The following is a 14,651-nucleotide window of genomic DNA, read 5'->3' as shown; positions in this document are numbered from 1 at the left end:
CCCCTTCCATGCTTACGTAAGGAAGTTGCAGCACCTTTTCCGGTTTTTGCTTTCACTTTGACTGTAGCAATCTAATTTCAGGATTAAATTCGAATAAAAAGCTTCCGTTAAACAAAGTTTCAAGGTTCATTAAAAAAGGGTTTTGCTTTTTATTCATTTTAGAGAACTTTGAGTCGAATACATTCTTTAGAAATCTTTTGAGTTCAATACTCTTGACCTTTGAATCCCTTTCCAATTTTTTCTTTTCCCAAATTTCACGAGTAATTTTTTTATGTATTTTACTTTGCTTTTTATGAAAATAAGGAGAGTTTAATGTCTTACGTAAGCAGTGCTCAGACCCCCCCCCCTTGTCAGCAAAAATAAGCAAATCAGAAACCCCTCCCGCTGTTAGGTGCTTACGTAATATTTGAATGGCCCATATCAGAATGCTGATACATAACAATCTTGAAGACTCCATAAAAAAATCCAAATGGTTTTAACTTACTTTAAGTTTTTGATAGTCGCAAGCGTCACAACGCGAGTGAAATTCTTCCCGGTCAGTCTTTGACATCCCTGGCTTTTCCTAATATCGTCTCAACAAGTTTTCAGTCTCTGCCATAAGAAAAGTTGGGTTGACTCGGACAGTCATTAAATAGAATTATGTGCAAGGTGTTTCGTAATCACCACCCTTAATATATATTTTAAAATTTTGTTTTTTTCATGAAGTAAAGACAAATATAATATTAAGGGTAGCGAATCCATATTAAATAAATAAAAAAAAGAAAGGAAAATGAAACTAAAAAATGTCGAATCATACTTTGGTTTAATAACCAAAGCGAGATTAAAAGATTCATTTGATTGCCGAGGAAGTTGAAAGGATGCGGAAGTGTTTATTCGGAACCATAAGATTCATGCAACTACTAAACTTTTTTGACGTTTTGATCCCGTTTTACTCAATAGTGATTTCGTATTTCTTTTTATTGATGTTTTTGTTTTTCCCTAGCCTAGGAATGAATTTCTTACTCCTAATATGCATACTTTGTACTTCTTGCAGGCTCTCAAAATTTGTTAAGCACAGTTATTACGGAACACTCTATATAACACTACTCATATAAACTATCGTATATCGTTATCATCAATAAATATGCTATCACATAAATATCGTTGCACGACTAATAAGCGGAACACTACTCATATAAAACTTGGTTGTTTCAAAACAACCTCATTTTATGCGCGGGTTTTTTAAAATTTACTATTGTGTGATATATTGCAAATGGCTATGTGTTAGGAAGGTGTTGAATTTCTTAATTAGAAGTGTGGGGAGAGGAGTATTAGACCATGTCAACCGTCATCTATGAAAAGGTACCCCGACATACAGTCGAGTTAACATGTCTTATGTATTAGTGAATTGTAGTTGTAATTTTGTAGTGGTAGATACGCTACAGTACTCCCCCACTAGAATTATATCTGTGATAGAATTCGATGAACGAATACCACAGTTGATTCATTGCTGTTTTGTGAGAAGCTGGGAGAGCTGTATTAAGATTACCGTATTTTTTTTAGTGCTGAATGTGAGAGGTGTATTAACTTCACGGTCGTAGTCGCTCCTCTGTTGCCGTTAGCAGTCGAGTAATCACAAGTATGCATGCCGACGTTGTGCATGATCGAGACGAGACTGAGTAGCAACAGTGCGAGAAGGTGGATAATGTCACAGTCACAAGTCAACTGTTCAATGTGGATCATCCATCGAAGTTGGCGTTATTGTCTAGGTAGGCGTGTTCCCATCACGTCCGGGTCACCAATGTGGGGAGATGAGTATTAGACCATGTCAACCGTCATCTATGAAAAGGTACCCCGACATAGAGTCGAGTTAACATGTCTTATGTACTAGTGAATTGTAGTTGTAATTTTGTAGTGGTAGATACGCTACAGAAGTAACCATGGTGACTGAGATTGTGCATGTAAATTCAAAAGGTAATTAAAAAAAGCTTACTATATAATAATAACCACTTTTTTCTTAGCTTACTTAGATAGATTTACCTTATTTGACCCTGAGTGTACTTTTATTACATTTAATTTAACTTACAATAATGAAGGGAAGAAAAATAAATTCATACAGCTCGCATAAAATTGCAAATTTTTTTTATCAATCGCTAAAATTAAATTTGATAACTTAGTGGTAATAATCATTAATATTTTAAAAACTTGGCGACTATTTTAGTGCAAGGGCTTTCATCTGATATCCAGGCAATGGATAAGTACTGATCAGTGTTTGAAATGCGGTTGATATTTATGTTTTCAAGTACTAAACGATTAATAATGAAGTTTTCAATTTTTTATGGTTTGAGAATTGATTAAGCAAAGAATAACTTTCTTCGCAGAAACAAATGTAATACTTATGTGTTTCAGGGACCTAAAGAAACTTATAACCACAGTACCTATATTATTACATCAGGTAACTATTACAACACAACAGCATCTATTACAACAATACCAGTAGTACCTATTTATGGCGATATTTCTATGGCTGTTCGGAATGGAAGTACTGAAAATAACTCCCAATAATGGAATCGTAAATCAGATATAAATACCAAATTTTGGTTTCTTTTGCACTTTTCGGCGAAGGATTTTTTTTTTTTTTTTTTGAGTACATAAAAGAAAACGATTTCTTAGTAATTCCAAACGCAACTGAATTAAACATCGATTAAATCTCGTAATTATATTTGTAACTTCACAGCAAATTTTGAAAATAAACTCTGTATTTTTACTTGCCATTGAACATCAACGCAATATTTCTCGCTATTCTGCCCAATATATATTTTTTAAAATGATATAACACTTAAATTATTTTTTCAAACTAAATTACTAATCTGATTTCAAATTTTTTTAAAATAAAAAATGTAATTTTTAATTTTGATTCTTACATTTAAAAAATAATTTAATGCGCTGATATAATATTTTCATGGGAGTTTTTGTTAAAACTTGCTTACATGCACAGAAAAAAAATGCTTCAAACATCATTTTAAGAACTTACGATTTTAAAAAAAGTACTTACAAGCAGTTTACAAAGCTTTAAGACAAGGGAAAATTATAAGAAATATATATTTTCTTCTTTTAAATTTGAAAGTATGTTGTTAAAAATTAGGTAATTGCATATTTTATTTTTTAATTTAACGGTAATAATGCCACAGTTGAAGAATAAAAAGTTACAATAAAATAAATTTAAATTGATAATTTCAAAAATAAATAATTCGTAATTTATTTCACATTAAATTATTTTCAGTATTTTTTAAAAATTATACGGTACATATAGTTAATTCCTTCCTAATTTTTTGACCAGGGTATAGTATTTTTCTTTTCATTCAAAAGAGATTACCTTGAAAAATTACTGTAACTTCATTTTTTTTTGGTTGATTGTTACCTATTCGACGATTTTATAGAGATCATGTGATTTTGGGCAAATTGAGTAAAAAGATTGCTTAATTTGTTCCTTCAGCGCACTTTCTCGTAACAAGGGCAAAGTTTAGTCTCTTGAGAATGATTTCTTATACAATAATTTGTTTCTTATTATTCGTAGATTGAAGAACTAATAAGGTCTTTTTTTTCCTTCTTATTCAGTTTTGTAAGCTATAGTATATTGTACCGTTTGTATTTAGAGCTATAAGGCCAATTTCGGTTTTTGTTCCGTTAAACTCTACATCTCATGTGTTCACTAATCGTTTGTATAACTTGAAGGAGGTAATACTAATGGAACTTTATGAGGGGGAGGAAGACATCTTGATTTTTGTTGACCTATTCCAATCGTGGTATTTCCTAAAATAGCATTTTATTTAAGGTAAAAAGCCAAATTTCCGTACTGTTGCAATTTTCTTTAATTAAAGTCTTCATTAGAGCTGTGATGGCTCAGGGGATAGCGCTTCCAATGAGGCAATGGCTGGATGATATGAATTTCGCACCCGTCTACAGTGCTGACGTAAAATATCCTCAGTGGTAGACGGATCGTGGATTAGAGTCCCTTTGCCGTCAGGCTAACCGTGTGGTTCTTCTCTCCATGTAACGCTAATGCGGGTTAGTTCCCTCAAAAAGTCGTGCACGAAGGCAAATTTCTCCTAATAGTTGATTCAGAAGTTCCCTTGTCTTCTGGATTGGGTTCAAAATTACAAGGATACGGAGTTGAACGACGGTTATAAAATAAATTCCTTATTAAAAGAGTTACTCAAAATTATATAAATCCTCAAATCTTAAGAGGAATAGAATTTTTAAGCTATTCAGTCTGTGGTACTATATTGTAAAACTATATTCTCTAACCTACTTAGAGAACTATTGAAAAGAAGAAGTGATAAGAATGCAAGTATAGTTAACAAATGGATAGTGAATAGGTTCAATTGTTTTGGTTCAGCACTCAACTCAAGAATTACATTCGTTAGAGCTGAGGTAAAGAAATAAAAGCAGTAAAGAAAAAAAAAAAGGCACTGATAAAGATAATTCTGTAGTATCGGAACAAGAGTCAGATTTATTTATAAATAAAGCTCTTTTTTTCTTCCTCACGAAATTGCTTTTGGGTAAATAAGCTTTACAAACAGCATTGCAAAAACTTTAAAACTAACCTAGTTCTAAAAGTATGGCGGAAAAACTTGAAAGTGCAAAAATGGTTGTTAAATTTTAAAGTACCTTTTCATATGCAATGCGTAAAAAACAATAAAATAATAGCAAATTAAAAAAATTTAATGTACTTTTCAGTTAGCCAGACGCAAACAAAAAATCGCCCAAAAATGTAGAACTTTACAAAATTTTTTCTTATTTTACTATATTTTTTATACTATTTTTTTTTACACTCAACAAAATAGACATTCAAAAAATTAAATAAAAGAAAAATAGTTGAATTTCTTTGAGCCAGCTAACCAAATAGTATCAAAATTAGAATAGAATAAAATATACACTGAAAAAATATTGGAGTATATTTTATTCCAAAAGAAATATTTTAGATAAGAAAATAAATTTGAAACGGAGTCAATTTTCAAATAGTTTCTCATGTTATAAAATGACTTTTAAATAAAATATTTCAGAGTACTTTTTAGATCACAGATCATTTTCACATTATGTTGGAAATTCTTCCTATTACTTGAACATCAAGCAAATTTAATAGCATTTAAGGTAAATTTTCTTGTGAATTTATTTTCCATTTTTATAAACAAATTCCAATTTAAAGGAATTTTCTTTTATTTTTTCTATAAAAAATAAATTTACAAGTCACAACATAAAAAAGAGACATACATATTTTGCTAATAAACTTCTAAAAAAGGATTTAGATTGCCGAAACTGCAATGGAAGAATACAGCTGTCGGAAGAGAAGCACACAACATTCGATAAAAAATATAAAAAAAATTGTCTTTACACTTTAAAGGCAATTAAGTAGAATCCCTCTAAGTTGTGTTGCTCTACAGCAGGGTTTCTTCAACTTTTTCGGGGTGGATACACCATAATATTTACGAAAATTTTGCAGGACCCTTGAAAGCATCATGCAAATCCAACACTCGCGTGAATGAAACAGCGAAATTGTTAAGTTTCTTGACCTGTACTGAAATATACTAGGTCTTTAATTTTTAAAACATCAAACAAACATACAATAATAAAAAAAATAAATTTATTTAGGTAAATTCAAACGTTAACTATAGTCTGTCCATTAAGCGTAGCCACTAGAAAGGCCACGACTAAGAAAACGATCTTACAGAGCGAATGCGAGGATTAAGTATAAATGAGAAGGTTTGTTTTTAATTAGATTATCATATCTTGGCAAAATAGTCGAAACCTCAGGACGAAGCACTTCAATATTCTTTCGATTTGATTTCCCGGTGTTGCTTAGAGACGAGAATGTCTCCTCACACAAATATGTCGTATAAAAAAAGTAAAAAAAAGTTTATGGCAGTTTTAGAAGTCGTTGGAAATTTCTTACCAACTCCTAGTCAAATATCTATTAAGAATTTCGCATTAAAATCAATTTTCAACTCCAAAACACTAGGAGTGTTCCTGCTGTGGTTTAATTGGCAAACGAGTAATGTTTTCCACATTAATTCCGAATGGTTTCACACAATGCATATAAGTTCTTCAACACTAAAAAATGACAAGATGTTGAAGATGTTCATTTATAACTTTTAACAAAAATTTTTTTTTGATGATTCCTTACACATAATTCATTTATTAAGTCAAACACTTCTGATGAACCATTTTCCCCGATGACTTTTGAAAGGTAATTTTCATAATAAAGGGATCATTATTTTACTGGAATATGTTGCAACTTTTTCCTTGAAGTGACAAATTTAGTTCGTTTAATTTTTCAAATACAGTAGGGAACTGATTATCCGGAACGATCGGGACCATCGCTATTCCGGATAACTGATTTTGACGGTATTCTGATTCGCTACAAAAAGCCGTTTTTTTTATTGTTAAACCCAACTAAAAACATTTTTTTTGTTGGAAATAATCTTAAAAAGAAAAAACGATGGAGTAATACACTAATGATTATTTCCAAAATGATGGTAAGGTAAACATCTTTCAAAAAAGAAAGAAAAATCCTAAAATCTTATGAGGAAAAAAAAATTTTTTTTTTTAAAAATGGCGGGAAAATTTATCGAATTTCGTTCCGGTTTTTTGATTTCCGGATAACGGGTTCTGTACTGTATATCACTTAAATAACATATTTTTATAGCCAAAATTCATAATGGAAAAAATTAGCGAAAATCAGATTTTTGGTCAGTTAGAAAGAGAAGTACTTGCATCGTTTAATTTCAATACAAACTTTTTAAACTGCAGTTTCTTGAAAGCCACTTTAACACTGCCTCTAATAGTAAGTTTTCATATTCAGAATTTGACAAAGACTTGAAAGTAAACCGCCTTTTAATAAAGTTCACTTCTTTAACATATCTCGAAGCAACATCTAATTCGGCGGATAGCACCAGGGCCTTTCGATGCATCATGCAATGAGAAAATGTTACACGTTCGTTGCTACTTAGCTGAACTTTGGATAGAAATCCAATTTTCCCCTGGACCATCGCTTTCGCACTGTTTGTGCAAATGCAGGACGCAAAAATTTTTCGTAATCGTGATTTCGAATTTGATAGTCATCAAGGATTTTTTGGCTAACTAATTTTTAAGATAAAATTTTGCTGCGTGATATTAACGAATATGAATTACTTAAAAAAAAAAGAAGTGGAAATTAACTGATACCCCTAAAGAATCTTTTTGTTTGAGACTGTAGACACTTCGAAATGCCAATTTTTTTCACTGCAGACTTTAATTACAAATTCATTCACTTTTACAAAAATGGTCTCTCCTCTTCTGTGTCCTTCTTAAGAGAGCCAAAACGAAAAGTAAAATAAACGTTTCTATTACATATACATATAAAGCATCGAACATCTTTGTTTTTCCTTTGCCTGCATTGTTTTATTTTTATACATATGCGATCTTATCTATTTTCAGATACATAGCATAGAAATATCAGGTTATTGTAAAATTATTTAGAGAAGTTAAAGAAATATCAAAATTGACAAGATTTTCGGTGACTCCTGCTGCACAGAAGGTTGCGTATATATATAATTTGTTTAAGACAATGATTTCAAATATTTTAACAATAGAATTCTTTAAGATTGATATCAATAGAACCTCAATTACCATAAATATTTTGGACCTGACCCACTTTGAATAGTCAAAATACTTGGATTATAGAAGCAACATTTTTCTTTAAATTTTTTTTTTTTTTAATATATTCCGAAAATAAAGTTTTTTTCTTCTTTTAAATAATAGTATTAATAGTGAACTAAAAATTTTAAATGTAAAATGATCATTCCATAAATATATTTTTGCCAAACAGGTATAAATATCTTTAACTTTAAAATTGATCATTTACTGGATTATTGTCTCAGTTAGTGTCGAATATTTATATTCTTTAATAAATATTCGACAAAGCAGCGCCCAATTCCGAATTACTACCCGATTTAATTGATTTATATTAATTTACAAGCTTTGTAATTCATTTGCTGATTCTGTTTGCACTACTATATCATTATTATTTTGAAGAAAAAAGATAAAATGCTTCTTTTTAGCAGAAGTAGAAACCGAAACTAAATCATACAAGAAATAATGGAAATTAAAAAAAAAAAAGTTTTCAAGGTCTTTAGTAGAACCCAAGCAACCAACACCAACTACTAACAAAAAAAAAAAATACTTTCACAAGCAATAAAAAAAAAAAGTTTGCTCCATAAAATGATCAATTATGTGAAGTCATACAATACTTTTTTTTTATTTTAAAGTTCTCATAATTGAATTATGATGGCATTCTCATATTAAATATTGGGCTGCATGTTGGAAAGAAAAAAATCCTTAATTTGCTTACCAGAGAGATATTCAGATGAAAGGGGTTTAGATAGATAATCGAAATTCTAAAATATTTTGTTATAATTTAATAAATATTTTTATACGGAACAAAGCTGTGCGATTAGAAAAGTAAAACTGTACATTTACTCAGACAAAAATACAATGAAAGTCTTACAGTAAAGAAGTGTGAGATCACAATGGACAAATAATTCAATTTTCAATACGTTTATTTTTACAATAAGAAAGAACAGGAAAAGATGTTCTGCATTCGTAATTATTCTAGAATCAAATTTTAAGACCCTAACATACTTTATTCTAGAAAACAGAATTATAATTAATGGAATATAGATGCTGCAGAACCAAATTTGGTTACTTTCTCCCTGGGATAATCATCAGGTAAAGATGGACGATCATCTTTATATTCTTTACGAGGTAGTGGAGGTCCAGGTCTTGGTCTGTCTGTCTTATGGGTCAAGATACCAGAAAAATAACCAAGATATGGTCTTTCTACACCCAACTTCTCTAGCATGCATTTATCCAGTTTGAATTGGGATTTTCTGCAACTAAAATAAAATAATCATGTGTATTGTATTTTATATAAAATACAAAGTTCATATAATTGTGCTTAAAACAGTAATCAATAAATTTATAGAAACTGGATATTTATTATGTTTCTCGCCACAATATAATTACCCTCGATAGTAAAATAGTTTCTAGTTTTTATTTTTTCCATTTGCTTTTGGACAAAAAATATTAAATATCCTAAAGAAAAAAAATTAAAATAAATAAATGTTTGTCTTATACATAGTTTGTTACAAATAATATCTTATACGATTATTATTATTTTTTAAATAATTAAATAAAAAAGATGACAGAATAGTCAAAGACTATAGAATAATTATTAGTGCAAAATATTTTTTCGTGGATCGATTCCCTGCTATCAAAAAATTTTATGAATAGATTTCTGACTTAGATTTTTGGTTATAAGACTATTCAGGAAAGAATAAATAAAAATATATTAAAAAAGCATTATAATTTTTATTCTATCATTTCTAATATTTGGTGAGACAGTGGTTGAGAATCACTATTTTAGAGACATCGAATAAAGTAAACATAAGAAATAAGTAATTATTATCTGTTAATCAATAAATAAATTTACTTCACAAAACAAGATTTTTTTCTTCTTTTTTATTAAATATATGATATAGAAAATATATTTTTCAGAAAAGGAGCATAACAAAAGCTGTGTGAAAATGTTTCACATATGCATAGGGTCATAATGCATGCATAGGGTCAAATAATAGCTATACAGGAAACATTAAGTCACTCAGAATTAAGATGTACTGTTATTTTTTACTGTGATGAATATCAAATTTGAAATTCTTGATGTAACAAATATTTTTCTGATCCTTAAACCAATTTACATAGAAGTAATATGCAAAGCCTCTTAACCCTCCTTTTGAGCCTTGAAATATTATGCTGTGTAACTAGTGGAAATTATTCACATTAGCTGTACATTGCATTAGTGATTATCTTTGATAGGTGGTTAATTTATTGAAGTGGATTAGTTTCTTTTTAAACATGTTATTCTGATATACATCATACAGTTCTTTTTCATTACTAATTAGTGATGCATGCCTGTTTTTAACTGAAATAAATAATTTCTTAAAATATCAGTACACAAGAACATTTAAGCAATTAAAAGACTTATCAAATTAATTTCAACTTGATAGTATATTTATAAATATTCAACTTGATATATATATTTTGTGACATTGATTTTTAAAAACTAATAGATCTCCACATAAAAGCCATTAATAGATTTCCTATGTGGTCAACTCATGAATTAAGGTTAATTTTTAATAATACTACTTCATCAATTTAGTGATATTTATAACACAATAGCATAGAAAATTTGCAGAACAATTACTGTTCAAGTCAGGTTTTATAAAGCCTCAACCAAAAACACCTCTAGGCAGACTTGATTTATTTTAGGGGTCAACATATAAAATAGATAGGTGATCAGGGGCCTGTCCAGGGCAAATTTACTGCCGTTAAGAGGTAGTTTCACAAATTAAATTTTGGTAAAAACAGTAGTTTCACAAATTCAATTTTAAGAAAAACGGTAGCTTCATGCTTCACAAAATACTTTTAACATATTTTCGAAAAATATTTAAATATTTTTGAAAATATTTACCTTTTTTACCATATTTTTGTGTTGATTTGTTAATACAATTCTTAAATTTCACAAATTATGTCTAAATTTTCACAAAATAGGTACCTCTTTAAAAAAACCCTAGACAGACCCCTGGTGATTAAACTACGAAGGTTTTGGCCAATTTTATTACATAAGATAACATGTTTCATTGGATTTGATAAAATAAATAATTAAAAAAAAAAAAACTTGAGCAAATAAAATTAACTTACTCTTGAATTGTCATATGAGGGCTGTACCACTGGATACAATCAGCATAGTCATTAAACTCATCTTTACAGTGTTGCTTTACTTTTTGAAAAAATTCTAAGCCACATGCTGTTACCTCTTTGCCCTCTTTCAAACACCTTCTTGGGTCATTTTCTTCTTTACGACAAAGCATAAATTCCTAGAATTTTTCATCATAAAACTTTTATTACAAAAAAAAAAAAAAAAAAAAAAATTTGATAAATCATTACAAAGAAGGAACCACACTTGGTATTGGAGCAGTACAAGAAAAAAAAAGTTTAACAGTGAAGTGGTATCCAGAGAAAAAAAAAACTTAAACAAAAATACACAATTTGTCTACTGATTATGTTGAAAGAATATTAAAATCAAAACATTTATTATAACATTACTATGGTTGGTGCGAGCCATGAGCTGAATATTCAAATTTGGCTCACCTAGTTGGGAGACGAACGTTCTATCCCCCAAGCCACCACGGCTGTCATTAATTGAATTAAAAAATAATGTTGATGGGGATAAGATATTTGAATAAGGACCTTGCTTCAAAATTACGGCAAGTCTTGACAACTTCTGGGCAGCAGTTTGCAAGAAACCAAAAAGGGGAAAAAAAATCAACAACACAGTAAAAAGGCCAGCTCGATGGGTCTAACTCGTAGCCACCTACACACAAACTTTACATATTACTTTTTTCAATAAAAATTACAAGTTTAGAATCCATTGGGCCTCTTGGTGATTGTAGTTGGCATTCCAATTCACAATACAGAGATATTCACTCTATAGGTTTTTAACACAGTTGAATTACTTCAAAATGAGGGGAAATATATTTATATGCTTTCACATACAGTGGAATAATTTCAGTTTTGAATTCTCAAAATTTTTTCACAGTCTGAAATCCCAAACTGCTTAAACTTATTTTATATTTCAAGTCAGTGAAGCATTTAAATTTTTGTACAATCGCACACTATTTTTTTTCTACCAGCTCAGTGTACCTGAAGTTGAATATCGCAATTGAAAACATACAAGCCAAATTTTTAATGTAAATTGTAAAAAATTAATAAATATAGTAATTTTAGTGCGGGGATATTTCTGTATCGTGATCTGTTGCGCTAAAACTACAATAGCCAAAGTGACAAATAGATTTTAAACTTGCAAATTTTTTTGTTAAAAAAAACATGAAGATATTTCCTTGCAGTGGTAGCTACGAGTTATACCTTTTGGGTTTGTCCCTTTGTGATGTTTTGTTGGAAGTTGCCAAGACTTGGCGATTATTCTGCCACAGAATCACAATATAGAAATCTCCCCTTCAGAACCATTAAATTTAACATTTGGACTGGGCGATTTATCAAAAAATGCTGATGTTATGTAATCATCACCGATCTGATGTTTGGATTGGCAATTTTTCGAAGCATCGAAAATTGCGATTTACCAAGATGAGTGTGATGTTTCACGACGCATCCTCGCCTACACATGCGAAGATGAGCATTAGTTCTGATAGTACAATGATGGTTTTAAGTGCGTGTGATGAGTGCTTCTACCGACCATGAAATGGATGATCACAAGTTTGCGCGAAGAGCTTTTTCCTCTTTTATTATTTATAGTAATGAACTAACTTTAAGATGGGGGAGGAGTGATAGGGAAGTTACGTGCATTTAGCACCAGCTGTTCTTAAGTTTTCAAACTTTCTGTTTATGTTTTAATTTTCTGTTTATGAAGATTCTCATGAATGATCTCAATGAGCATTTTTATTTTGATTTTTATATTCATAATTACTTATTTAATGACATTGGCGGACTTAATTTTGTCTGCACAAGTCACAAATTTTATTTTTATTTTCAATGTATCATGTCATTGCTGTGATTTATTAATTTAAAAAAAAAAATCTACTAACTAGACGAATTTATAACATTTTTTGTAAAGTAACTGAGAATTATGTTTATTACAAGAATATAATTGCCTCAATGGTAAAAATATACTTGAGGGTGCCCCTTGGCAAAATTGGCGACTTATGTTTAGCGCCATTCCTGTTTGCGCTGAGCACCGTGGTAACAGGAATGACGGCCAAAACATAATGATATTTCAATAAAACATTGGAAAATTTCAACAAAACATTATAAAATTGCAATGAACCCAATGTAAGCAAAATTAATAAATCCATTAAAATGCATTTTGAATCGAAAAAAAAATTAATGGAGTAAGCACTGAAAGAAAAGGAAGAAAAAAAACTCACTTCTTCATTAAGCTTAAATATCCTCAGATTTAGGTGCACAGAATTCTCTAATAGCAGTTAGATATTGTCTAAATTTATCATGAATAGAATCTGTGTACCTCCATCACCACATAAATTCGGCAAAATGCGAATCGAAATTAGCGTCTGTAGTACCAGACTGGCGGTGACAGTTTTTTCTAAAGTACCTTTTTATGACTGCCCACATACCTTTCATCTCATTGACCAGAAGCAAAAGTAACCTTACCAGCCGGTAACCAACTTAGAACTAACGGACCCCTGAAATTACATATACCGTTGAACATTTAAAAATTACACTAAAATCTAAGCCAATAAGAATCACATTTGCGTTTCAACATCACAACTTGGCGAGAATCAAGGGGCACCCTCAAATATAGTATACCCGCCTCAATATATCAATCAAAAAGTGCAAGAGTTCGAAATTACACAATACCAAATGCAAAATATTAGTGTAACGAAACATCGCGATGTTAGAGTGACGATACATGGCGATGCCGAAATCGTAACATCAGCCAGTCCTATCAAACATTTTATTCTACAAACAATATATTACAGAGTTGAAACATTAAATAAAAATTTTTACCTTACATTGTGTGTCACAGTATTTACCAAAATGTAGTGCCCCAGCTTTTAAATACGGAGCAGATAAGTTTACTTCCTGAACTGTCAGCTCTTCCTCAGATGGAAGATAAAAATCTTCAGTAAACGGCATAGTTTCCTATAAGAAGAAAAAATTTCTAACTTAGAATACATTTCTCTACGGAATTAAACAAAAATGAAAATAAATTAAAAATGGGGATTTTTGTACTGGAATGTATACAATAGAAAAAAATATAAAATCTACAAATAGAAATAGGTGAGTTGATATTCGATTCGTAATTTTGCGTTACTTAAATTAATTATACATATTGTAATGAAAAGTAAATATTTACAAGTTTCACCTTCAAAATATGGTTGAGAAACACTTTTGGATGTCTCTTTCTGCCCGGATTGAAGTCTGCTTGTTTCTATTCCGTTAGGTGAAATTGTTCCATCAATGTAGAGGCGCTACTAGCGGAAAAAGACTGGGTTTCAAGGAGCATTCTCGTTACTAAATGCCTCCGTGTTACCCCGATCACCGTCAAGGAAATATAAGAATCTGATTGGTTAAATATATTTTCCAGTAAAAACACCCTAATCCTCAATTCATCACTAATATAATCTCAACAGTGATCAGATAAGAATACCGCATCCATTGTAATTATACAGGTATAAGACAAAATAATAGGAACACCTATGAAAATATGAAAATATTTTATTAATAAGGAGTTGGGCCACCTTAGGCCAGAATGACAGCTTGCATTCGACGTGGGATTGACAAATAAAAGTCTTGAACAAAGTTCATTGGAATTTGCAGCCATTCCTCTTGCAGGGCTGTCTCGAGTTCAGAGAGTGTGCATGGAAGAGGAAACCGAGAACGGACTTTTTTCTCCAAGAAACCCCAACAAAAGCTCAATGATATTGAGATCAGGGGACTGAGGACACCGCGTTAGATGGTCCACTTCATCATTATGCTCATTTAACCAAGTTTGAACACAGTGAGACGTATGAACAGGGGCGTTGTCATCTTGGAACACA

General features: G+C 30.6%; 2 protein-coding genes across 7 annotated transcripts in view; both read right to left on the bottom strand.

Annotated features, from left to right (window-relative positions):
- Nucleotides 1–3,177, bottom strand: part of LOC107450546 (uncharacterized) — a 28,418-nt gene extending 25,241 nt beyond the window's left edge. Inside the window, exons 1-2 of one of the 2 annotated variants that reach the window (XM_016066362.4) lie at nt 3,035–3,177; nt 485–591 (exon numbers count right to left, since the gene is read on the bottom strand). In XM_016066362.4, the coding sequence (XP_015921848.2) occupies nt 485–550 (66 nt within the window). In that variant the 5' untranslated portion in view covers nt 551–591; nt 3,035–3,177. The remainder of the gene's footprint in view (nt 1–484; nt 592–3,034) is intronic. The other variant, XM_016066363.4, reaches the window with a different exon arrangement.
- Nucleotides 3,178–8,558: 5,381 nt separating this feature from the next.
- On the bottom strand, nt 8,559–14,341 carry ND-19 (NADH dehydrogenase [ubiquinone] 1 alpha subcomplex subunit 8). 5 transcript variants are annotated; one of them, XM_016066382.4, is made up of 4 exons: nt 13,976–14,341; nt 13,618–13,752; nt 10,777–10,952; nt 8,559–8,912 (listed from the first exon to the last, which is right to left on the bottom strand). In XM_016066382.4, the coding sequence occupies exons 2-4, from the start codon at nt 13,744–13,746 to the stop codon at nt 8,684–8,686; spliced, it is 534 nt and encodes a 177-aa protein (XP_015921868.1). In that variant the 5' UTR covers nt 13,747–13,752; nt 13,976–14,341; the 3' UTR covers nt 8,559–8,683. The 5 variants fall into 5 exon arrangements, with proteins under 5 accessions (XP_015921868.1, XP_015921869.1, XP_015921873.1 ...); XM_016066383.4 differs by having other exon boundaries at nt 13,967–14,097; XM_016066387.4 differs by having other exon boundaries at nt 13,855–13,986.
- Nucleotides 14,342–14,651: the final 310 nt, after the last annotated feature.

This window comes from Parasteatoda tepidariorum, chromosome 7 (assembly GCF_982258835.1).
Source record: "Parasteatoda tepidariorum strain Cologne lab strain chromosome 7, Ptep-v5.0, whole genome shotgun sequence".
In the NCBI taxonomy this organism is placed as follows: domain Eukaryota; kingdom Metazoa; phylum Arthropoda; class Arachnida; order Araneae; family Theridiidae; genus Parasteatoda; species Parasteatoda tepidariorum.
This window is presented reverse-complemented; position numbering and strand designations above follow the sequence as displayed.